Genomic DNA, 23,937 nt, shown 5'->3' with positions numbered 1-23,937 from the left:
GACAGGACAGCTAAGTTATTTTGTTAGTGCCTGTTAACAAATCAATGTTGCTTGGGGAGTTTATGTTTGGGAAACATCCACAGTTTTGTTTGGAATTCCCTGACATTGAGAAAAGCCAGTGCTACTGTTGTATACGTGTTACAGTTTCCAGATACGAGCCAGGCTGTGATTTATTTTACTGATCTCCAGGTTGACATTGTAGAGTACCTGCAAACAGCAAGCTTGTTCCATGATGCTCCATGATGTTCTGTGATGCTGAGGCACTTCTCTTTCATTCAGCTGAGCGGGCGCTGATTGATGTCAAGTCTATTCATGTAGCAACTAATGAAATGGAAGAGATATTACAGCTTCTGACAGAGCATGATATTGAACACACAAACAACCCCCCCCCCCCACCCCTTGTTCCTATGTCTACCCATATTCGCTGTTCCCCAGACACACACTCCAGTCTTGTGCCATCAGTATTTTTCCACCTGTCTCTGTCTATATCATCCAGTGTGTAACTTCACCCAGTTCTCCTACAGTCAGGCGTACCCTTCCATCTATCTATGCACTGGAGCCTGCCCACCCTTTTACTAACAACTGGTGAACTTCTCATTTGTAGAATTAGGCATTAAGGTTATTATTTAATACTTAGTTTGTTCACAACCCTTATTTAACCATAATTGTTCCTGACGTGTCTTCAGCAACTTTACATCCTGAAGCACAAAATGACTCAGAGCCACCTTTGAAATATGGATGTTATTGTAGCTGCTTCTCAAGAAACTAAAAACTAGACTGAGTGGATTTGGCAGAAATTCTCCTGTGGCATTAAATCAGCTTTTATTGTAATGTAATTACAAACACACATGACAACTGTTTGTGAACATTTGGAAATGATCCTAATTTGTGTCCTAATTGCTTTCAAAATTACAAGCTTCATCAGTTAAATATATCAGGTGGTAATTTTGTTTAATGTTACTGATGCCTCAACAACATCACTAGAGTCAGAGCGATAAAACAACTGAAGACATGGGAGAACGTGAATGAAAACTGAAACTATTGTCTTTAACATTTCTATGCACTAATTTAGAGCAGAAGAAATAATCAGACAAAACACAAAACCTGTGATTCAACAACTTGTCAAATGAAAATTTCTAGGCTGGAAATATAAAATTTTAATTCAAAAGAAATACAACAAACCTTTGCTCCACTTAGGGGCTTTGTCAACACAGCCTTACTGACTCTGGTCCAACTACTACTGTAATAGTGGCTTATGTTAATGAAAAAAACTTTACTTGTGCTACTGTCACATATAAACATTTTATTGTTTTATCACAAAAAAGGAGACAAAGAGCTGGACTTCACCATAAGATTTGTTTGTTGTTTAGTGTTTTCTCAGTCCAGTTGATTTCATTCAGGTCACCTAATGGTAAGGTCTCAAGACTTGTTGCACCCTATTATACGTTTTTCAGCACAGAGACTGCTCTTAAGCGAAGGTTATATTGGACAGACAAAATGTGGCTCTACACTGTGAAAGAGAAACAGCTGAAAAAGGCAATAGATTTCAGTAAAGTTTGGCAATTAAATCAAATTTCTTATGTTTAGGTTTTGAGTTTATCCAACTTGGGTGTAGATTCAAATTTATCAGGACTCACTCACTTTTGTAAGAGATTTTTTTAGTTCAGTTTCAGTTTTATCTTAATTATTGATCAGTTTAGTTTCTAAGGCCTATTGATCTGTAACTTATTTATACTAAATAAAAATAATTGCAGTTTTTTCAGTGTATGTGGACTTATTGTTTTCATTTACCGTTAGTTTTATCTCAGTGCAATGTTTTCAGCTTGTTTCACCTCACTGGAGTGGTGAGAAAAAAGACTTTGTAACTGATTTTTATAATAATAATAATCTTTAGAACAATGACTAATATTTGGAGCTACATCTTAGCGTAACGTAACAGTTCCTCCTTTAAGGAATGACTTTGGACTTGTTCAACCAAAATCAATGTACTTCAATAGATTTAAAATCATGAGTTTGACTTTGCCAAGTTTTTCAGTTCCAGACTTTAGGCCTTTCTTCTGCTTTCCCCTGGTCACTGTATAGTATTGGGTGTTTTTTTTTTTTGTTTTTTTGGGTTCTTAGACTTCCTGCCCTGAGGCATTTCTGTCTGCCACTGCCTCCATGCTTCATTGCTAAGGCTGGCTGATGGTTTCCCAGGTTATGTTTTCCACTGTGTTGTCCTCCGCTTCCTATTCATTTATGTCATGTCTCAAGCTGTGAAAATGATTTCTAAGCCCTGTCCAACCTAATGGGCTTCAACCTTTATACTATACTGTAGGATCTCTGACATTTATTTTGATGATACATGTTTTACTTCAGCTGCTGTGTTGTGACAACCAGGCTCTCTTGGTGGATTCCTTACAGAACACAACACCTTTAGACCACATCTGAAAGTCATTGTGCACACACTTTACCACAGTGGTTTTTCCAACCTTGGCTTAATTGATGCTTTCTGGTCCTGATAGAAATGGCAACAGATTGCCAGGACTTTTTTTTCCAGACTTTCCTGTACTGAGATTACACATATGCAGTAAAACACACAGTTTGGTACCATGCTGTTTACCTCATGTAAGTTAGATCAGTCAGCAATTGTGTTTGCTGAAGTGTTCTGTCTGAGTGACTGTTTTTGCTCAAGCAATAGGTATAAAATGTTTACAGTTGTGTCCATCAATTGAAATTGTTCAATTTTAGAAACAATTAAACAAATTCATCAGTGAGAAAAGCAAATGACTTCTTATGCAAATAATTTAGTTTTTGAGGCTGCAATGAGAGATTTTTATTTTAAAGGCAGCAGTGCTTCTGAGTAGCTCATCATAATATCAGATCAATATGTGAACTGTGTTATTTTTGGCAATTATTTACCAGGGATGGGAATAATCCTACATATGCTCTACACAACCCGGGTCCACCCACACAGCTGTTTACATTTGCTTTCTGATTAGAAATCTTCTCGGGACTGTGTGGGTGTGTACAGGCTGTGCTCGACATGTCTGTGATTTAACAGTCACATCTGTTAAAGGTGAATTCAGCCTTGATTAAACACAAAGCTAATTATCGGTCTGTGATGCTTTGTAACCATGTACCAATTAAACAAGCATTGGCTGTAGATAGTATGCACATGCATGTGTGCAGATTTTACACTATGTGATTGGTGTGTGGTTGCTCTGTATCAAAAGCTCCACCTCCATAACATAACCCCAACCATCATCATCATGGTTACACTGATAATAAGCAATGTCACCCTACTTCCTGTTGTTGTTGGGAGTTTGCTGGAACTACTGTCCTCTGGTGAACAGTCACCATACAAATAACAGAGCATCCTCTGTATCTTAACCTTGTTCGTCATTCAAAATGTCTGGGCAGCTTATTTTAGAAAAAGCGTAATGGAAATGTGGAAAACCACCAGACCCTTACATCAAATGTGACCATTATAGCCTTGATATTGCAGTGAGAAGCCCTAGATGGCCAATGTGTGTTTTTTCTTTTTCTTTTTAAAGAGCACAGTTTCCTCTAGATATTTGGGTAAATGTGGCCTTAGTCTACTGTGATGTTCTGGTTTGCATCTGTCTGTACACTCTTTGCAGCCTCATTGTTTTCTTTGCCTGCAGCCTTCACAGCGTTGTTGAGAGTTGTTGATCCCTGGCAGGATTTTCAGCCTGCCTGGCCTGATGTGTATACACCGGGCAGGGCATCCAGGTTGTAAGGAGAATGTGCTGAGTGCCGCTCCTCGTCTGTAGGCTAGCTGCACACACACACGCACACACACACACACACACACACACACACACACACACACACACACACACACAACCCTGTACAAGCCTTGAGCCAGATCTGTCAGCTCTTCTCTGCTTGTGAGCACAAACACACAGCACATTGTCTCTCTCTCTCCTACTTTCCCTCTGTGTTCTCATTGCCACCCGTCCACTGCACACAAACCCAGAGCATGCTGTGAGAATTAATGGTCCAAGTGGAGAGAGTTGGCGGGTGGTTGGGGGCAGGGGCGGTAGAGTGGGAGGTGAAGGAGTCTGCATGAGTGAGGTTAAAGGAAAAGGAGCTCTGAAGCAGCACAGCAATCTGAAGACTGCTTTGGGCTCTGTGTCCCTTTATCCTTTTCTTGAATATGATCAAACAATAGTGTAATGCCCTTCGGTTAAAATCCTTCAACATTGTCGCTGTTATCTAGTTTTAGGAACATGCAGATTCCTCTACTCTGTAAGTTTTAGCTTTTTTTTTTAAGGGTCATTTTAGATATGTGATCAGAGAAAAATATTTCACTGTGGGCAGATTTTCCTCAGCAGGCTGTGAAATCCTTATTTGTAGCCCACTGCCACTTCAACCAACAGTATGAAACAGCTGCAATGCACTCAGATGAAATCTGTTTTACCTTTCGCTGCAAATCTGTGTTTCCTGGTGGCCTGAAAGCAGTTTCAGAGGCTCTTCTGTGTTGATTAATAAAAATGACTTTATACTGAATAATAAACTGACACTAAAACTTGTTTTGGGTGTGCATCTTCAATAGGTGTGAGAAGTTGAAACTCTGTTGACCCCAGGCCTCAACGATAGGTGTCGAAAAAGCATGACCTCTGAACAGGCTGTCTGCATGCTCACAACATGGGAAAACTGCCAGACATGTATGTGCATGTTTAAAAAAAAAAAGAAAAGAACTTTCCTTCAGTTCATGTGTGAAGAGGGTCAGGGGAGCTTGGTGTCATCACAGTTCCTCATTATTCCATTTCTACCCAGCTGGCTGCTTCCCTGTAACTTATGGGAATACAGGCAGCAGTTGGAAGTTGGAGAGATGTGGGAGAGGGAGAATTCTGGGGGTCAAGTTACAACAAAACGCGAAGTCAATACCTTTAACACACCTCCCAGTTTGGGTCGCCGCTGGCTGCACAGTGTAACCTCTCACTGATTGAGTTGAATCACAAGTGGGGACATTTTCATTTGTTCTGCATGATAATTAGTGTATGAGTCAGATTTCATATCAGTACATTGTAGAGCTGTCATCTGAGAATCCCAGAGCACTCATTTTACATTGTCAAATTAATTCTTTTACTGTAAATGAATCAAATGGCTGATGTGTGCGTCCCTGCATGTGACCTAGCTGCTAGGTCCTAGCAGGAGTGGATGAATAAATGGCTAACAATCGTAAATATCAAATGAGATTTTTGCCCATTGAACACCCTTAGTCCTTAAATTGTGTGTACAGTATTTGGTATGAAGGGGGAAATCTACTCCTCCAAAAAGTGGCAATTGTGGATGTGTTGATTAAAGTAATGAAATCATTTTTTTGGCAGTGTATTAGGAACCATCATCATCTTGAATTTTGATAACCCTGGGGTACTGCTGATTTTGTAAAATGGCTTCACACTCCCTGGTTATTGTCCTGCTATTCAAGACAATCATAAGAGCTAATAATAACTCCCAGTAAATCCAAATACTGTAGATGGTGGCTGTACTACTGGGCTGTTGATCTGCTCACATGTTTGGCAGCTGGTTACAGATAATATGACTAAATGAGTCAAAGAAACACTGAAATCATCATCGGATATTTGATTTATTATCTAGGTTGTGTATCTTCCTTTACTCTTTTTCTCATCGAGACATAAGTCAGTTTTTGAGGCTGTGCTTTTGTCTTGGGTCACCTTGTGATCGCTTCAATGTAGTTAATCATTTAAATGTGCGACAGAGTAAAAGAGTTTAGTCTTGCACTTCCATATCGATGGGGAAGATTGTAAGAAATAGATAAAAGAAAAATAATGGTCAAAACAGATGCAGCTGAGCCAGAGATATCCAGAATTATTACTGTGGTCAAAAAGCACAGGATTCTGCACTTCTCATGTCTTTCAAATTCCACACCCCATCTGTACCACTGCTTCACACGCCTATGGTCAGATAACCATGATGGTTCAGTCTAAGTCAGGCTGGAACTATTGATTTAGCTGCCAATAACTGCCTTGATTAATTGTTGGGTCTGAGAAATGTCAACGTAAAAGTGAAAACAGTTCCCTTGAGCTTTCTTCAAATACCTCACTCATACAAAATGATTTGTCTCTTGATTGATTTTGATTTTTGATTGATTTAGTTGATTAATCAGTCATCTCAGTTCAACAAGCAAGTTCTAATATTTTTCATCCCTACTTTTGAATTGTCTGTCTCCTTTCTCTTTGTCCAGGTTCTCCAGGTCTACAGGTACAGTTCAGAGTAGACGACAGTTTCCTGAAGCCCGGAGAGAAGCACTGGTTCCTTCGCTACCTGGCACTCCACACCATGCACATCGACATCTGGGACAGTGACTCATTGCTCCTCATAGGTTCCACTGCCATTGAGCTCAAGGTAAAAGACCGAAGTTGACTGATAAGTCATTAGCTGTAATATAACAACGTTCACTCTAATTCCAACTCACCGAACAAATTTCCTGAATTACGTAAGAAAAAAACGAACCAACATTATGTTTACTTGTGCACTGTCAACTCAGGACGTAGTTTCAGTGCGGTGCGGTGCATCTGTCAAGGATTGATGCAGTATTTGCCGCTTTTTTAACAGAGTGAATCTGGTGTTAAGCTTCTATTGCCAAACACAAAACAACTCACTCTATAAACCAGGTGTTCTTAAAATAAAAACAGATGGCCCACATTAACCGTCATAATGGTTTCTCTCTATGATTATTGGCAGCAGAACAAGCACAAATGACCCGATCTGGTTTTGCAAGCATGGTCACTGTTGCTGTAAACAAGAAAAGGGCATAGGCGTTTCAAATCTTTGCACCAGATTGTGAAGCAGTCTGTTTTGAACACCTCCAGGACTGTTTAGTGGTGTTCTCTGTTGTACTCTAAATTCAAGGATTTGGACTTTTTCTCCTGCTTTAACCCCTAAAGAAAAACAAACCACAGATTAAAGGCTTTTTAATTTCGGCCTCTTCAGTTCTGCTATTTGTTAATTGGACAGAAATTCTCTTACCAACCTTGATATGGAATTGATTTGTTTTGCAGCTCTTAATGACAATTAAAGGAATAGTTTACAACAGGGCAGAGCTGTTTTGAACTTGATCTCATCCATTTAGCAATAACACAAATAACAGTCCCATGTGTTTCAATTTCTTTTCAGTCGTTTTTATGTTTTTGTCAGTACATTTGTGTTCGCATGCATATTCTCAAGGAAATGCAACTTATGTTCTTTTCTTGTATCCTATTGTGCGTCCCCAGTATTTGCTGCGTCATGGTAAATCAGCAGTGCAGGCCCTTCATGAGGTGGAGGTGCTGACCACCGACTACGTCGGGGATGAGACCCTGCTGACCAGTGCAGATTTGGGCCGACATGCGGCCTCCAGCCCTATGACGGTCCACACTATTGTCAGGGGCCGGCTGCACATACGCACAGGCAACGTAGGTAAGTAAAGAAGGAATTTTGTGACTCTGCATAGTTCAAGTTGTGTCTGTTTTACAAAATAAAGCATCCACATACAAAATCAGTTTGAAGACCCCAAGGAATATGCCAAGAGTTATCCTCTGGGGTCGTGCATATTATTCACTGTGCAGGAGATTTTTCTTATAATAGAAGTCCTTAAAATAAAGTTTCTAGACAGACAACGTCTTCTTTTTCAGCACTTTCAAAAACATCTCATGGTCTTCACCAGCAAATGGAACTTTCTCAGATGTTATCATGTGTCGTCATTTGATATTATATATTATATTCTATCACATGTACTGATCTACTGATCAAGAACAAACATCCATGCTCAAAATCTTCTCCAAAGGGTCTCCTCCAAAAATAACAAATGATTTATATGTTCCGATTGTGCTGATTGCCAAATTCTAATATACAGTATGTTAAATCTTTATATTGTTCACCATGAAACAATACAAGGACAAATGAGCATATCATATTGACTGAAATATTTGATAAGAATTAAAAGCTGACTGGCCATTTATATGTGTGGCATTGTGTTGCTTTGAGTGAATACTCCTGTGAACACACAAATTAAATAGACCAAATCTAGCACTGTCCCCCAAGAGAAACAGAAGAGGTTTGTGAGTGAATGCTGTGTGAGGGCTGTGTGAGCAGCTGGGTAGTCGTGTTCCCAAAATATGAAAGTAAACATAAGGAACGCCCGGAAAACAATAAGTTGTATTTGCTTTAGCTTTCAAAAGAAAATCCAGTTTTATATCTCATCCTACCCCTGAAGTGTTTAATATTCAGATCATATTCCATTTGGAGTCTGAGATTATGAAGTAATGTTGTCACTTTACTTTTATTGATGCGTTGAGTTGGGAAACGACAGTGAATCCCCAGGGCTGTTGCTGCTGTTGAAAGTTCAGATTTTCTGGAGGTGTGCAGGCTTGCAAAGCAAACACCGTGCCAAAGTGAAATATCTTGATGTGATAGTTCCACACCGTCTAGCAACTGAGCACTTTTCCTCTTCCCTTGCACACATCCAATTTGGGCTTACGTGCCCCCACAGCCTGATGGCAGCTGACGATAGCTCCTTCACCATTAATCAACTATTGAAATGATACTCCCTCACATAAACAATGCATCATTCTCCAGGCCTAAGAAACTCTGCAGAGTGCCATTGTTGGGGCTAAATATGCCAGCACTTTCTCATTGTGCTTATCACTCAAACCAGGTTGAGAGCTCAGGGGGTTATTGGGTGTGCAGGGGATGGAAGGCAGAGGGTTGTGTCTGGCATGTAAATTCCAATCAAGGCTGAGATATCCATCAGGCACCCTCACCGACAGTCAGAATCAATTTGGGAAGGGAGGACTCGCAAGCAGTTTTCTTTGTTTCTGCTTCCATCTGTCGCTGTCTTTCTCACATTCACGCTTCTTTCTTTGCTCTTTATCACTGTCTTCCTGTTTTCTCCTGCTCATCTCTTTGCCTCTTACCCTTCTATCACACACTCTCTCATCCACCCTCTATCTAGCTGTTTGTTTTCTGCTCTCACCTCCCCTGTATCCAGTTTGTGTCTCTTACTTTCTCTGCATCTATCATCGAGCTGTAATGAGTCAGTGCTCTTATTTTGTGGGTGTTACAGAATGTGAAACTCAGTCATTAATGCTCATGGTGGGGGTGTGGGGTGCAGGGTACGACATTAGTGGCAGATGGATATGCTGTATGAAGCTTTTGACAGAGGTTTAATGGGAAGGACACACACACAAGCATGTGTACATATCAGATCACTCACACATGCCAAGAAGACGTGCACTCATGCATACACATAGACAGGCAGGAGTAACAGGGCATGGACAGCTTGTGTGATGAAGTAGGATGGTAGAAATGGTGTATATCACCAGAATCATGTGAGAACCCTGTAGCTCCAATTTATGTGATTTTCACGTTCAATAGAAGGATTACACAGCTTCTCTGTGGAGTGGAAAAATTCTACTACCTCCAAATCCTCGCTGGATAGATCAAAAATGCACTCTGCCCAGGCTGAAAGACTGGGTGTCCATGTTGACATAAATACAGCTCCTGTATTTCTATGAAAGAAGGTTGCTCAAAAATGGTCAGTGATGCAGAGTGCGATATAAAAAACAGGAAGAAGAGATGAAATTTCTTTTTTGGGAATCTTATTCATTTCTATAAGTGTGCTGATTTATGATTAGTCATGAATTATTGTGTAATAATGTAATAATGTTGACTAATTTCATATGTAACACTTATTATCGAATAGCAGCATTTATTTTGTTTTGAGCATAACTAACCTGTTTGAGTAAGAAACTTTCTGATTTAATATTCAGTACTCTGTTGCTCCAGTTTCTCATCCCTAACAGAAATATCGTTTTCTTCCTGCACATATTTTTACATTAAAGGCCCCCCTTGTGTACCATTATAACTCACAAGAAATGCAGTCCTGGCTACATACTCTTCCCCTTTTCTAATTTTATGTGTTTCACTCTTGCATGCTATTAGTCATGTCTTTACCTCGCCCTGTTGGGAATTGATTAAAATTCGGTTTTATTGGGAAGAGTGAGTGGCACAGTGTCATTTCCAGATGAAAGAGTGAAACACCAAATGATATTCTTTTTAATTATCACAAGGTGGGATTGACAAGTAATTAATTAAATGCCAATAATATAGGGTGTCAGGTATATTCAATCATTCTGTGAAGCACCTTTTATTAATAGCATCATAAAGGAGAAGAGGAAGTGCCCTCATCAGAATAATAGAGAGTTGTGAAATCATGGCCAGAACATTAAGGGGTTTAACTTTGCTGCTTTATGAGGGCTAGAGGAAGCAAAACACTGCTTCCACACACAGAACTGGAACAGCTGAGGAGTGTGTAAACCATGGTGACCTCCTGCTCATCCAATGAAACTAATGAATCTAAAGTTTTATTGACTTTGTGTACTAAATTCACTTGAGGGGAAAAACAAAGATGGGGGTGGACGAGGAGAAACTCTAAAGACAAGTGTTTAACCTTAACACAACGGAAAACTGCAAGAGCTCGTCTTTTCAAAGGTGGTAGTAGGATTCTGTAGCACCTGTCAAGATGATTATTTATAATCTGAGGCTCAAAGTAGGCTCATTAGTATGTGTATGCAATTTTATCCCAAAGATAGAAAGCACTAAACAATCTTGACACCGTGACTGATTGCTTTTTAACGGGCATTAATGTATAGTGACAAGAAAATACAACCGCTTTTTTTCACTTAAAACTGCATTTTGTATTTACTTAAGTTACCTTTGTGTAATATTAAAATTAGTTTGACGATCTGAATTATTTGTGATATGTTTTTATTATGTGTGACAAATATGGAAAAAATTAAAAAACAAATCAGGAAGGGGGCATATACTTTTTCACAGCACTGTATCCAAATTGGAAGTGAAATAGTTAAATGCGACAAAAGGGAAAGCCTGTTGATATAAAATAATTTTGCTGAGTCCAGTCTACATCCCTTTTCTCAAATGCTCAATTTCTTACGCAGGTACATACATAAACACACACACACACAAACAGAAAGCATGTATCTCTGTAGAGAAGACAGATTAGAACCTTCTCCAGACCTCACATTGCTCCTCATCTGCAGCAGCCCGATAAGCCCTGAAGAGATTGACTGTTTCTGCAAGAGAAAGTATAGAGAATCCTGCCTGAGGCTGCCACAAGTGGAACAAAAAAACCTGTGAAATTTACCTTAAAATTAGTTTAGGTAGGGGACTTCCCTAAGGGGTGCACATGTAGTATGTCTCACTCATTAAAAACTCTTGCTACTAGCCCGCCTTTATCAACCCTGCTTTTAGCCCCGAGGGGAGGGGGGAATCTGCCTATACTGAGAGGTCAGTGGCCTGGAACGGGGAAACAGAAGAAATCGAATATTGCAGACTACTTTGAAACCCCTAGGTGTTTACTCCCATTTGTTCTGGGGCCAAGTAAATCAGTGGTTTGTTGTGGCCTTAACCTCAAGAACTGCCAGCAGAGCATAGAGGGCAGGCAGGTGGAGTAGTGCCAAGTAGGGTTATTGTCATGCAAAAGCGAGAGGCAGTCAATAAATTTGATAGAGTTCAACCCCCTGGCACTTTGTTCACAATTACTCTCCTTTGCACAGACAATACAGAGTAGCCAATGCTGCGCTCAGCTTTCTCTCTGCAACACAAACCTGGTGTTGTCTTAGCTTACATTTCAGCGATGGGGATCACCGGCTCTGTTTTAACAATCTGCCAGTGTGATTCAGCAGTTAGGGAAGGATAAGACATCCACGTAAACCTGGATTAGCACTAAAGTATGTATGATCCGATGAGACTAATGATGGCCCCAGTGATATGTAATTAATTAAAATGATCGAATGATTAAATCAGAGGGTCATAATTGGGTTCATCATCAGTCCATTTGTTTTATTGTGAGCACATAGCACTGGGTGTTCATCTTATCGCGTTCGTATTGTAAAATTCTATCCATCATCAAAACACTTCGCAACACAAAAGAAAGCATGTTGAAAGGCCCATAATGAGGTGGTGGGAATGAGATCGCTAAGGCTTTGTTATTGATTGGAAATGTGTATACGACAGCAGAAATAATGTCTTCATAGTAATATTTGGGAAATATGACTCAAACAAATACATTCACCCGAGTCGTGTGGCCAGGGAAGGGTGATGGATGATACGGGGAATGCTTTAGGATGGCAGACACCTCACCCATTAATCTGCAGAAGTGTGCTGTCTGTGTCTGTTTGCATGGCAACACCAGCTCCCCATTACTCATTTAGCTGCTGCCCATTATCAGTTTGTTGATGGAGTTTGCCTCTAAAAGATTTGGAGGGTTCTTTTGGCCCCCCTTCTGAACCTCCTACAAGCTCACTGAGGTGTCAGTTCTGGGTAGTAAAGCCACTTAATTGCTGCATTCACCATATTTCATGCGAACACATCCTAGATGAGGTACCGCAGAGCCGCTCAGAAAATGCTTCATATGCTGTAATTAAGGACCTCACTTAGGTCTGTTTTGATGCTGCAACATGAGTAATGGAGCAAAGTCAAATGTCAAAGTGTACTGTAATTTAAAACGCTGTAAAAATTTTGTTTTAATTACTTCTTCAGAAAACTGTTGTAAATTCTATCGAACAGACTTCAAGTGGTGGCCTGTGTATACCTGGAAATTGCACAAAACAAGTCTTTTGACCTGTGGTATTTCAAAATGCTCTTGCAAAGATGTTACATGGCTGCAGGCTGGTGTTGTGACTCTGTGGGCAATTATCTGTCATGCTTCCCCTACCAGGTATTTTTTGGCTAAAACACTTCAAAAGTGTAAGCAAGGCTTTTTTTTTAGAGAGTCTGCACAGGGTAAAATAATGTTACCTGTTCTTCCACAGGCTGATGTGAGACATTAAGAAACAAAAAAGTAATAAATTCTGCCGTTTTTACACCTCACCCTTGTTCACCTGCAGGCAAAGGATGTTTTTAATTTACAACTGCAGTTTGTCCTCCAGGACTGTCCTGTATAATTTCAACAGAAAAGCAGGGGATTCCTAGGAGATTATACAGTGGGGAAAAAAGAAAGCAGTGTAAAGCAAAACTGTACTGTAGATCAAATGATTTGCACATCGAAATGTGTCTGTTATTAAAATCATTTCAACTAAATTCAAATCTGCCAACATAACACTTATCATAAATCAACCAGCCACATGAAAGCAGCGCTAAACCAGTTTTGTTACAATGGCATTTGTACACTCATTGCCAGTGGGTGGCACAAGTGTTATAACTGCAGCAGCTATTACTGTAGGTGGTACATGTATGAGGCCGGTCTAAAATGACCAAACCTGCAGCCTAATAAAAGAACAGATTTTCTTGAATGATCTAAAATAGGTTTTATGAGGCGTTTCACATGTAAATAACAGAAACGAACTATCAAACTACAAAGTGTATCTCTCTCCCACAGGGTGCGCAGTAGAGCCTGGCAGGACGAGGGCAGCAGATGTGATGCCGTCACTTTCTCACATCATCACACCTCGTGAAGTCACCAGTGGCTTCAGAGGAGGAAGCCTGTCCTCCAGAAATATCCTCCAGCTCAATGGCGAGTGCTTTAATCCACTGAATCCTGTGTTTGTTATTATATATCAATTAACTTAACTTTCATTCCTTCACACTACTTTAATCTGTGCAGCTTGTGTTTATCTCCTTTTATCTCTTAGCGAATGTGTAAGCACACGTGCATGCCTGTGTTCCACGCCACACTCTATTTTCTGTTCTCCATTGAGGAACGACTATGTTCTTTCCTTGATCAACTCGGTGAGATCCATTTCACATTCTGTCTGTTGGCTGCACCACAGAACCACTCAATTTTCAGCCTAATTGAGCTTGCAGAAGCCTCTCTGGTGGCTAGCCTCAGCCCTGTTTGTATTTTGTGTGTGTGTGTGTATACATGCGCAGTCCAAGCAGAGGCACAGATGCACACGGGGGAAACCAATTTTTTCCTCAGTTGGACAAGCTGTTGCCAAAATTTGTCCTCAAATGTGGACTATGACTGAAGCACACACACAGAGAAAGAAAGAAGGGTTGAAAACAAGAACAGAAGTTCTTATAATGAAATAAAATTGGTCTGGCAGATCTTGAATTAATCACAGTGTGAGGAGAACATACAGTACATTAGAAATGCTGCATTGTTATGGTTTAGAGTGTTACGGTTTATAGTGTGTATTTGTTCATCGCACATTACGTATTCATATACTATGCAGACTTGTGCTGCATAAAACCCGTTTAGTAATTGATTAATGCATAAGCTCACTCTGAATGTATTTTCCAAACTGTTGCAGTTATTTATTCAGAAGCACAAGCTGTTCGCTGTTTGCTCCGTTTCTTACCTCTCTCAGCCTCCTCCCCACCAGTTCCTTCTCTCCACCAGTCTCTCTTACACACCTCACTCCACTCCACCTCCCTCTGCCATTTAAACATAGAATAAGCCCCAGCAGCTTTGACCAGGGTCCTGTTGCAACAGTATGTCATGCTGAACAGAGCAGCTGCCTCCCTGTTATGTGTGTACATGGTCACACTCCTGTCCGGGCCCTGTCTGTAGCTCTGAAAGAAGCGGTGTAACTGGACACTATCTGGTCAGTTGACTGACAGTTGACCCAGTGCACTTTGATAAGGAAAAATGTCTGGGGATAAAGAGTGGAAGAGGAAAAACAGAATATCTAGTTATTTATTTGAAAGCACAAAATGTATCCTATTATGACCTAAAATGCAAATTAAAAACAAGTTACCACAATAAAAATGAATGTAACAAAAATATATTTCTTCATGATTTCTTGTTTATTAACCTTATGAGTAGTTCAAGATTTTGCCTGATTGGTTGGCTGAACTTCTGATTAGATGTCATTGGTTTTGTTTATGTCAGGCCATAATTGCACCACTGCAGTGCGTATCTTAGCCAGTTACCAAACACTGCAGGGAATATAGTGAAAGTTTTATATACCAATGGGCATAAGATCCCTACGTTTCTGTGCTGATTCCAAAACCTGTATTTTTTTGGAGCCTTACTTTGAGGAATAGGCACAAAATCTTTTTCTTCATTTAATGTTCAATGTTGTTAAAACACAAGCAACAAAAGATTCATGTCTGTTAGTCAATAAATAAGTTTATTGTCCAGCCCTGAACCAGGTAATGTTTCCAGATGTATGTGAACACAACATAAGCCTTGTGTTTCAGCATCTCTTTCCTATCACTCTATCTCTCTCACCGTCAACTCAATGACATATCACTCACTTTTTCCTCAACACTGTGTTGCTTATTTCTGTCGGAGACTTACAGCCACTCTTGGTTTATCATCCCACATGGTGTAACAAGGCTGAGTGTCAAAAAAATGATTGGGCCAGCTCAGTTTCAGGTTTGTTAAAGTCTAATTTTTGTTCAAAGCACAGGAATTAGGCACAGTCTCTTTTCAAATATCACTTATTTGGTGACCAGTAGATGAATCAGGTTTTGATTTGGTATTTTGGTGCATGTGGACGATACATGCAGGCGAAGGATAATTTGGGAAGAGAGAGCGATTCTGTTTTCTCAGCAGTAGGATTTTGGCCCAGTTGTAGTAGTGCCAGTTGTTTGACTGGACTGTTTTCTGTGTACAAGCTGTTGTTTCTTGTGCTCCAACAATACTTTAATCTGTCAGCGCCTCTCTCTCTTGGACATTTGGAGGGTTTTTAGAACATATGGTCAAAATGGCAAAGAGAATCGATTCTACTCTCTTCAGTAAACATATTCATGATTGCAGCCTGTTTCTCCTTTGCAGCAAGGAACACTGTACAAGCACACAGGCTGGAGATGGATGGGGATCGCATGCCTTTGTTCCGACACAGGATCAGACCTGACATCATGCCTGGAGAGCGCAATCTAAATGAGCCTGATGCAGGGCAGCACAAGCTCAGCTGCATGGCTGCCGTACATCAGCGGGAGAGCAAGGAACATGTTAAAGCAGTTAAGGCCATGGTGAGGTCAATCTTTGCACTTGAGCCAGTGGGGAGCCTAAAATAGCTGCTTAGCTCTAACGATGAGCCACAATAGTCTGTCCCTTTGTGTCTTCTTCACTTAAATCACAAACTGACAACAGAGCAACAGCTTTCACTCTTGCTCTGTAACATGTCATAAGGGAGCTTTCAAAAAAGCGTGGAGCATCTCCCAGGCAGCCTCTTGCTGTTCCGATTCTCACAGTGATGTGCCCTTCAACCCTATGTGTTTTAGTGACTGTACAAGTAGGTGCTAATTGTTCTTCTACCCAAAGGCACATCTTGTACTTTCACTCCTGGGTGCACATGTTAAATGTAATTTTGGCTGTGCTGCATGCCTGTCAGACATTTTACACATTACATTTCCTCTGATAAGACCTGTGTTTTACTTGTTTCACACCACCCTAACAGCCAATACTATGTGGAATATAACCATGTCCTGCTCACACAGGAGAAAATATCTCTCGAGTTGCTTTGCAATTCAATTTGAATTGGAATTTTTGGACTTGTTTTGGACCCAGCATCACAGCATTGAGTTAGACCCTTGGAAACCCTCAGTGTTTCATGTTCTCTTTATGTTGTTACACACAGAGTTTTACTGACCTCATTTTGAAACTCCATGTGTGATTTATTTTATAATCAATTTTTTATTTTATTTTTAAGACACGTGTACCCACTGAGCAGAATCTGTTTAATGTACTCTCTCTAGCAATGGTAGGATTTGAGTCAAGCAGATGGAAAATCATGTTCATAAAACAGTGTTTATGCTAGTAAAACCTGTTACTAAATACCTGTGCCCTAACAGGGCAGCATCACTACAACAAAACAGGAAAGTTTTCTTTTCATCAGATTGTCTAGATCACTTCATTTGTGTTTAACATGAGATAATGAGTAGGTATAGCTGAAATCCTGGTTATAGTCTTTCATTGCACAGTGTGTATGACAAATACATTAGGTCAGAATTTAACCATGAAGTCACTTCACTCAGATGGATATTTACAATGGGCAGTTTGGGTGATCAGTCATTTTGCACATTATAAGAAAAATGCTAATGTGTTGCCTGATGACATTAGAACGTCTTTGCTATTATCCTTGAATGTTAGGATCGGAATAAAGATGCCCAGTTGGCCCAAGAACCTCTTCAGATCAAACCCACTGAAGAGCGCATCAAGGCAGAGGGCATCGCCAACATGCTGAGCCAGGTCATCACCACCCAGCACCTGCTCTACGCCAGCCTGGGCTCTGCTGAGTACATGGAGTTTGTCCTTAAAAACCCCTTTAATGTGCCTCAGACTGTCACCATCCACAGTGACGACCCTGAGCTCAGGTAAGCGTTGGCTGTGTGTGTCAGGCTGACACCCTTTACTGTTCGGTAATTGTCATTTTCAAAGGAAATCTAAGAAAACTATTATGTGTTTGTTAGTCATGTGTATCATCTTTAAAACTGTGTGGATTTTACAAGTTTATAGGTGTGTCCCCAGGCTAACACACCAGCTGTGAGCATGTGATTCTGTACTGTATGTGTTTTCCATTATCAGACCGTGAGGAGCCGTACCCCACAGTGAATCTGTTTTCACACATTCTGAATGTGTTTCCAAAGGTGATGGTGTAGCTCTGGAGATAGTTCTTAGAACCCATTTTTATCATGCTTTAGGAAACGATGCTACGTACTCCCCAGTGTGAGATATGTCTAATCCAGAACTCTCACCCACACCCAAAATCTTAGCATCAAGCGTTGCTTATAGCACCGTGTAAATACAAAACACCATACAAAGGGCAATAAAGCAACATTAGTCTGGATACAATCAATTGTTAACCTAATAGAAAGAAGAATAAAACATGGCCCTACACCATCTTTATTCAGGGTTTCTAGTTTATTAGTTCTCTGTGTTCTGGAGTTGCATGTGGCTTTATGTTCTGTACTGCGTTAATTCACTACTGGACAATTTTTATTTGGGAGGACCACACAGAACAAAGTCTCCTTCCACCAGAAAGAAAAACAGAAATTTTATAAAATGTCAGGTGGTACTCACAGTGCGTTCAGTCGTGACGACTTATGATGCTGATTCATTACTTCGTATTACTACTGCTCACTGCTGGTATGCTGTCCAGCTCTAGCTTTTGCTGCACATATACAGGCTACACTTAGCCCAGTATTAATGCTGCACAAAATAGCTTCTTTTGATTTGCCATAGTAGAAACAATAAATAAACAATATCAGAACAAATGTAAGTGTTGAAGAGTATGAAGGACATCATGGAGCACAGCTCCTAAAGAGATGCAATACAAACCACAAAAACAAAACCGATTAAGAGATCCCATCATCCAGAAAAGTTTGAAATACAAGTATCAAATAGCAAAAGTAGAAATCAAGATGAAGAAAGGCTATTAGGATGTTTGCTTGTGTGACTCTTTGTCTTATTCAGGTTGTGAGACTCTTAGTCACAGCTTGCTCTCTTTTTTTTTATATGGTGCATGTGTGTGTAGGTGTATACTGATGTGTGTAATGCGTTATGCATGTGTGCCTTTTATAGGTTGTCCAATGGTTTTATTTACTGCTTTGACAGATTTTGTTTGTGTGTGGTGGATGAATTATTTAGTCTATGAATTTTCCGTTTTGAGGCAGCGTGTTATGTATGTTTTTGTACATACCTTACACATTTCAATCTTTTTCACAGTTTTAAGATGCACTTTATTCATAAATAAACAAGAGAAATAACAGCCACAATACATCTTGAATGTGCACATGGATAAGTCGAATTTTGCAGGACTGTTAGCAACCACCCTGAACTATGTAATAACACCAATTGTCTAACTTCTTTAGCAGCACCAACACTTGACACAAAAATAATTCTGGTGAGATGCTAAACATCCCTTTTAATCCATACACAACAGCCGTTATGCCTGATGTGTCCTGGGTCACGTATTCTTAGTATCAATGCTGTGTTTGTTTCTAAAGTTAGCATTCCTGTTAATCCCACACTGACTCTTTTGTTAAGGATTCTGTTCATGCCTGAGCTTTGGATTAACATATATCACACTGATCAACATGGAATGCAGTCCGCTGTGGATGAATCATGATGGCATTAGTCTGGCCAACAGGTCTACTAGGTCTAATTGAGGGTCATCAATCCCTGAATCTGTCCTCTCACTGGCTTAGCGCCCTGCTAGTTTATTTATTTATTTCCTGAAGGCATTGTGGCATTTAACACCACTGCCACCTCTACTAGGACCATGAAATCTGGAAATTAAGAAGGATGTTTCTGCATCTGATGTAGTTATATTCAGGCACTGGGAGTAAAGAATCAGTCAGATTAACACAGTTCACTTTCAGATTTTATGGCACTGTGATATTTTCTCACAGATGTGCAGAACTGATCCATAGAAGAGACAATTAATAGAAGGAAAGAAAAGAAAGTCATTAGATGTGCATTTATGTAATTGTTAAATATTTAGCTAGGATTTTAAGATGATCGCTACCTGAGTTTATTGGGGTTGTAAAAGATTTTTCAGAATTTATATCCTTGAAATACTGGGGTGATACTCTACCTGTTAAATGTGTCTTTTTACTTTTGTTTATGGATGGAAACCAGCAGGTCTGATTAATCCACTTCCTAAACCACCTGCATGAGTAATATGTACACAAACAACAAAATTGTCCCCAGTAACTCTCATATTCTGGACTCCATGCACTGCAGGTTGGTCAGTGCACTGAGCCTACTCTGTTGCTGCTGTTGCTTTCTTGTCAACACTTCAACCAATATTTGACAGAGAGTTTTCTTAAGAACATAAAGGCCTTGGGTTAGCTCTTTGTTCTACAGAAATAAACAGAAAAAAACCTTCTGACCCTCAACCTGAAAATCAGCATCGGGCTTTGAAGGGAAAGTGCTTACTGAGAGGCCGGACTAGTTGTAGCTTTGATGTATGCAGTAGTTTAGAGCCCAGAGGTTTTTCGTGACGTGGATTACAGGGTTGCTACCTGTTGCCTTCCATTTTGCATGGCTACCTTACACACTTGGCCTCACACAGCCCAGTGTGAGCCATGGCTGCTGTCTGGCCAAGAGAAAGGAGACTATCCAGCTTTTCTGTTGCTGTCCATGCTGCTGCTTTCTCTCATCATTTCTCCTTCTCATTATCTGCCCTCCTCTCTCTGTTTTCTCAACTCAGCATTCATTCAGTTCTTTCTCTTGATATCCTTTTAATCATCCTTATTTTTGTTCTCTCTCCCGTTTTGTCTTTGTCCCAGTCTGTTTGTCCTCTTCACCTCCTGCCTTGTTCTGTTTTCTTGTTAAAAATGAATCAACCCACGGTTTTTAATGGAGGCTCAGGTGAAACACACTCACACAGATATTCTTTGTTGTCATGATAAGCCACAGGCAAAGTGTTTTATTCAAAGTGCACAGGTGGGGATCTACAAATAAATTTCATGGGGTTGACTGTTGCGTCTCGACCAAATAGTAGTAAGGTGGGGCCATGAAAAATTCATAAACTCTTGCTGTCCTATTGTGAAAAATTCCACTCCATGCCCATGGCCTTGAACCTTTGAAGCTTTTTTATGCATTTGTGTGTGAAATGTAGGCATTCAAAGGAAGGGGAAAGAGTGGAAACAACACTTATGTTGAAATGTGTTATCAGTTCCTGTTGTTTTCTCCCTGTAAATCCATTTGTTGGGGTTTGAAGAGGGGTTTCCCTGACCTCTTTAAGCCTTTATGAAAGCTGCTGCTGCTGGTAATTAAAAAGAAATAATTGTTTTTTGTGTGTTGATTGGTGAAGTGTGGCAATGCAATGAACCTCGCACTGGAGTTCAATATTGATTTTTTTTTTTTTGTATTGTTTTAGATTGCTTGCAGGATCTATAAAAATATTTCCTATGGTTTCCAATAGTCACAAATAAAAAGCAAAGGTTATTTCTTTTTATTTGTTTATGATATCACAACACTGCATATCTGCACTGAGGATCAATCCACCAGTTTTAGAGTAATTTGGTAAATGCAGCTGCACTTAGCTTTTGCAAAGCTCAAAAATTTACTTTGATTCTATTATTAATTAGGTATTTATCAATAAAGAAATGGATCAGCATTTTGGAAATATGCTTATTTCCTTTCTGCCCAGGAGTTAGATGAACAGAGTAATAATCTCATTTCATTTCACACCACTGCATTTAGAGCTACAATCAGGATGTGCTTAAAGCTGAATTACTGCTTTTCCTCCAGTTCACTTATTGTACACATAAGTCACCCATTCCATCTCACTGAGATGTTTTTGTTTTGTCAACGGTTTCACATGTAGAGAGGAATAAGAAGAGTGCTAGAGAGATAGATGGTTCACTTTATGAAAAATGGAGCTAAATCGTTTTAATCAAGAGAGAAAGAAGAAATCATCTGTTTACAAATGTAGCCAATACTTTATGGTTATTGCTGAAGAGAGTTTCCTGCTTACTGACACTGTGACTGTTGCATTTACCTGTATCTCTAACAGTTAATGCCCCTTATGTCTCCTGGCAAAAATATTGTCGTAACATTATGAAACTTTAAAGTGCTTTAAAGTTTACTTCCTGACAGAGACAAAACTTACCACAAAAACATCTACTCATCCTGCTATTGATTTTCTTCTTCTCTGGAGTTGCTGATCCTGACATATCAAATAAACACAAGGGTTGATGATGTTGGAAGGAAAGATACAGTACAAGTGAAGATTAATACACTGTTTAACAGAAATTACATTTCAGCATGAAGGTCACTGGGTGTAATGGGAAGTGTAGTATCCAGTGATCTTTGAGTTTGAGTTGAAGTACAGTGTAAAGTCAGAATATCTCAACCTCTGATGGATTCTGTCTATTGGAAGTTGTTACAATTGTAATTGTAACTGTTCTTGATCAACCCTCCCATTAGAGTCAAACTTCACTTTGCACACAATAAAATTAATAAATAAATAAATAAAATAAAACATTTTCATGCTCTCCACAGAATGAAACATTTCCATTTTTGACAGTGAGCTTTTCTGTAGCACCATCCTCAAGACTAAATGGCTGCTTTGCACTCAAGCTTTGGCAAAATTGAATATCCAGATTGGCATTAAATTTAATGAGCAAATTCACGTTCCCAAGGTGAAACTAATTAGATTTTAATGATCCCACAGGCTTTTCATCATCATCATCATCATCAACATCATCATCAACATCAGAACCATTGCATTAATCTTTGTGTGCATTAGCCAAACTTCCATTAAAATTTAAAGAACAAAAACATCAATATGTTACTATATTCAACATCCTCTTACCATAGGATATAAGGAACTCTGCAGTGTTCCACAGTAGGGGTTTAGACACTTATTCTTGATTGTATAACAAGTCTAACTCTGATCCTGGAGGATCCATTAGAACTTATGTAAGAGTCTGCTTTCATCTCACTCGTGTCCTTTAATCTTTCTGTTCAGTGTCATCACTAACACAGAGGAGTGGCGTTACTTCAAAGCACTAACTAAAACTCCTACCCCACTGGAGGAGAACATGTTCCACTTGGAGAAGGATGCCCCAGGTCCAAGGGTTTACCTCCGGCCCAAAGAAAGTGTCCATATTCCCCTGAAATACCAAGGCTTCCTCTGTGACCGCACCATGGCCCCTCAGGTACAGTGGGGGCCAGAGGTTGTTTGTGATTTCCTTAATCTTTATTTATTCAGAGTGCTCTGAGGGAGAGGCGTCCTCTCTTTTACAGTAGTGCTCTAATCACGGTTATACACGTTGACACATGGACGCTGCCCAGTATAAGCACAGTTTTGTCCTGCTGCTGAGTTAGAAACCATGTTATGGGAATCGTAGTTATTGTCAGATGTAGTTTTCTAGTTGACACATATGTTTTTATTTTAGGTATCAGATGAAAAAGATTAGGTTTGCTTTTAGTTACAATCACCACACTTTACCTTTGCTACACTTGAAAGGTCAAACACTTAAGATGTTACACTATTTCACAAGTCTACTCATTGATTCCAAGTCAGGAAGTGCTTTTAAAATGACGTTTTTTTGGTTAGTGGGAATGAGCAGTGGAGCAGTGACAAATAAAATTTCATTTTTAAATATGTTCATTTATAAATGTCAGTACACCTGAAGGATTATTAACTATAGCTGATCTACTTAAAGTGCAAGTTCAAACCAAAAGGCACAAAGGCAACTCATGCTTGACAGTTTATAATAAATATTATTTGCATATTTGCTGTTTTTGGTATGTGTTCATATTTGAGAACCGTTCTGTTTCTTAAATCCTCACAGGGGCCGAGCTTCCTGCCTGCAGACAAAAGTTTTCAGATGGCCAAGAAGAATCTGTCCAATATTGTTGCTGCCAAAACTATCAAGGTACAGGATATGCATCTCCATTTGTTGTCCCCTGCCTCTCAATCCCTTATTTGTTTGTTTCCAATCTGGAATAACAATAAGATATGGCTTTGAGGTCCAATGCAGAATGTCTTTCTGCCATGATAAGAGCTTTATTATAGTTCATTTTAAACATTTTAGTATCTTAGTCTATATAAATTGATTGATTGTTAGATGTAGTAAAGGGAGTTAATGGCATCTAAGCTCAATGTGTACTATAAAGCTTTTGGTTTGGAGTCTAGTCAGGTTAACCTTCTTCTTCATGCCTAAATCTAATGACATCTTGTTTACACACACAATCCCAGACAACTCTCTGTGGAGTGGCAGTGCACCGCCTCCTCTCTCCTTCCCTCTCGCGTACAGTCACAGCTTAGACACTTTGAAGTGTCAACTATTTCAAAAGTTATACTAACCAGACAAGATTGTCAAGCAAAATTATATGCTGCAAATCACTTTTATCTTACCGAACTTTGTTTATCTTCTCCAACTAGCAGATTTCAGGCTAGAGAGTTAAACTATCTGTAATTGTAGGACAGCTCGACACATCAGCCTAATCTACTTTAAATGAACCGTTGCATATTACTCTGAAGTTGTATTCCC

The 23,937-nt window shown here is 39.6% G+C and overlaps 1 protein-coding gene across 3 annotated transcripts in view; it reads left to right on the top strand.

Annotated features, from left to right (window-relative positions):
- Positions 1-23,937, top strand: part of nphp4 (nephronophthisis 4) — a 116,836-nt gene that overhangs the window by 81,856 nt on the left and 11,043 nt on the right. For all 3 annotated transcript variants that reach the window (XR_003297318.1, XM_026333408.1, XM_026333407.1), the window contains exons 16-22: positions 6,218-6,378; positions 7,248-7,431; positions 13,412-13,546; positions 15,758-15,954; positions 17,075-17,298; positions 22,407-22,596; positions 23,236-23,319. Coding sequence is in view for 2 of the 3 variants with exons in the window: in XM_026333408.1 (XP_026189193.1) it covers positions 6,218-6,378; positions 7,248-7,431; positions 13,412-13,546; positions 15,758-15,954; positions 17,075-17,298; positions 22,407-22,596; positions 23,236-23,319 (1,175 nt within the window). In the remaining variant the exon portion in view is untranslated. The remainder of the gene's footprint in view (positions 1-6,217; positions 6,379-7,247; positions 7,432-13,411; positions 13,547-15,757; positions 15,955-17,074; positions 17,299-22,406; positions 22,597-23,235; positions 23,320-23,937) is intronic.

This window comes from Mastacembelus armatus, chromosome 7 (genome assembly GCF_900324485.2).
Source record: "Mastacembelus armatus chromosome 7, fMasArm1.2, whole genome shotgun sequence".
Lineage (NCBI taxonomy): Eukaryota > Metazoa > Chordata > Actinopteri > Synbranchiformes > Mastacembelidae > Mastacembelus > Mastacembelus armatus.
This window is presented reverse-complemented; position numbering and strand designations above follow the sequence as displayed.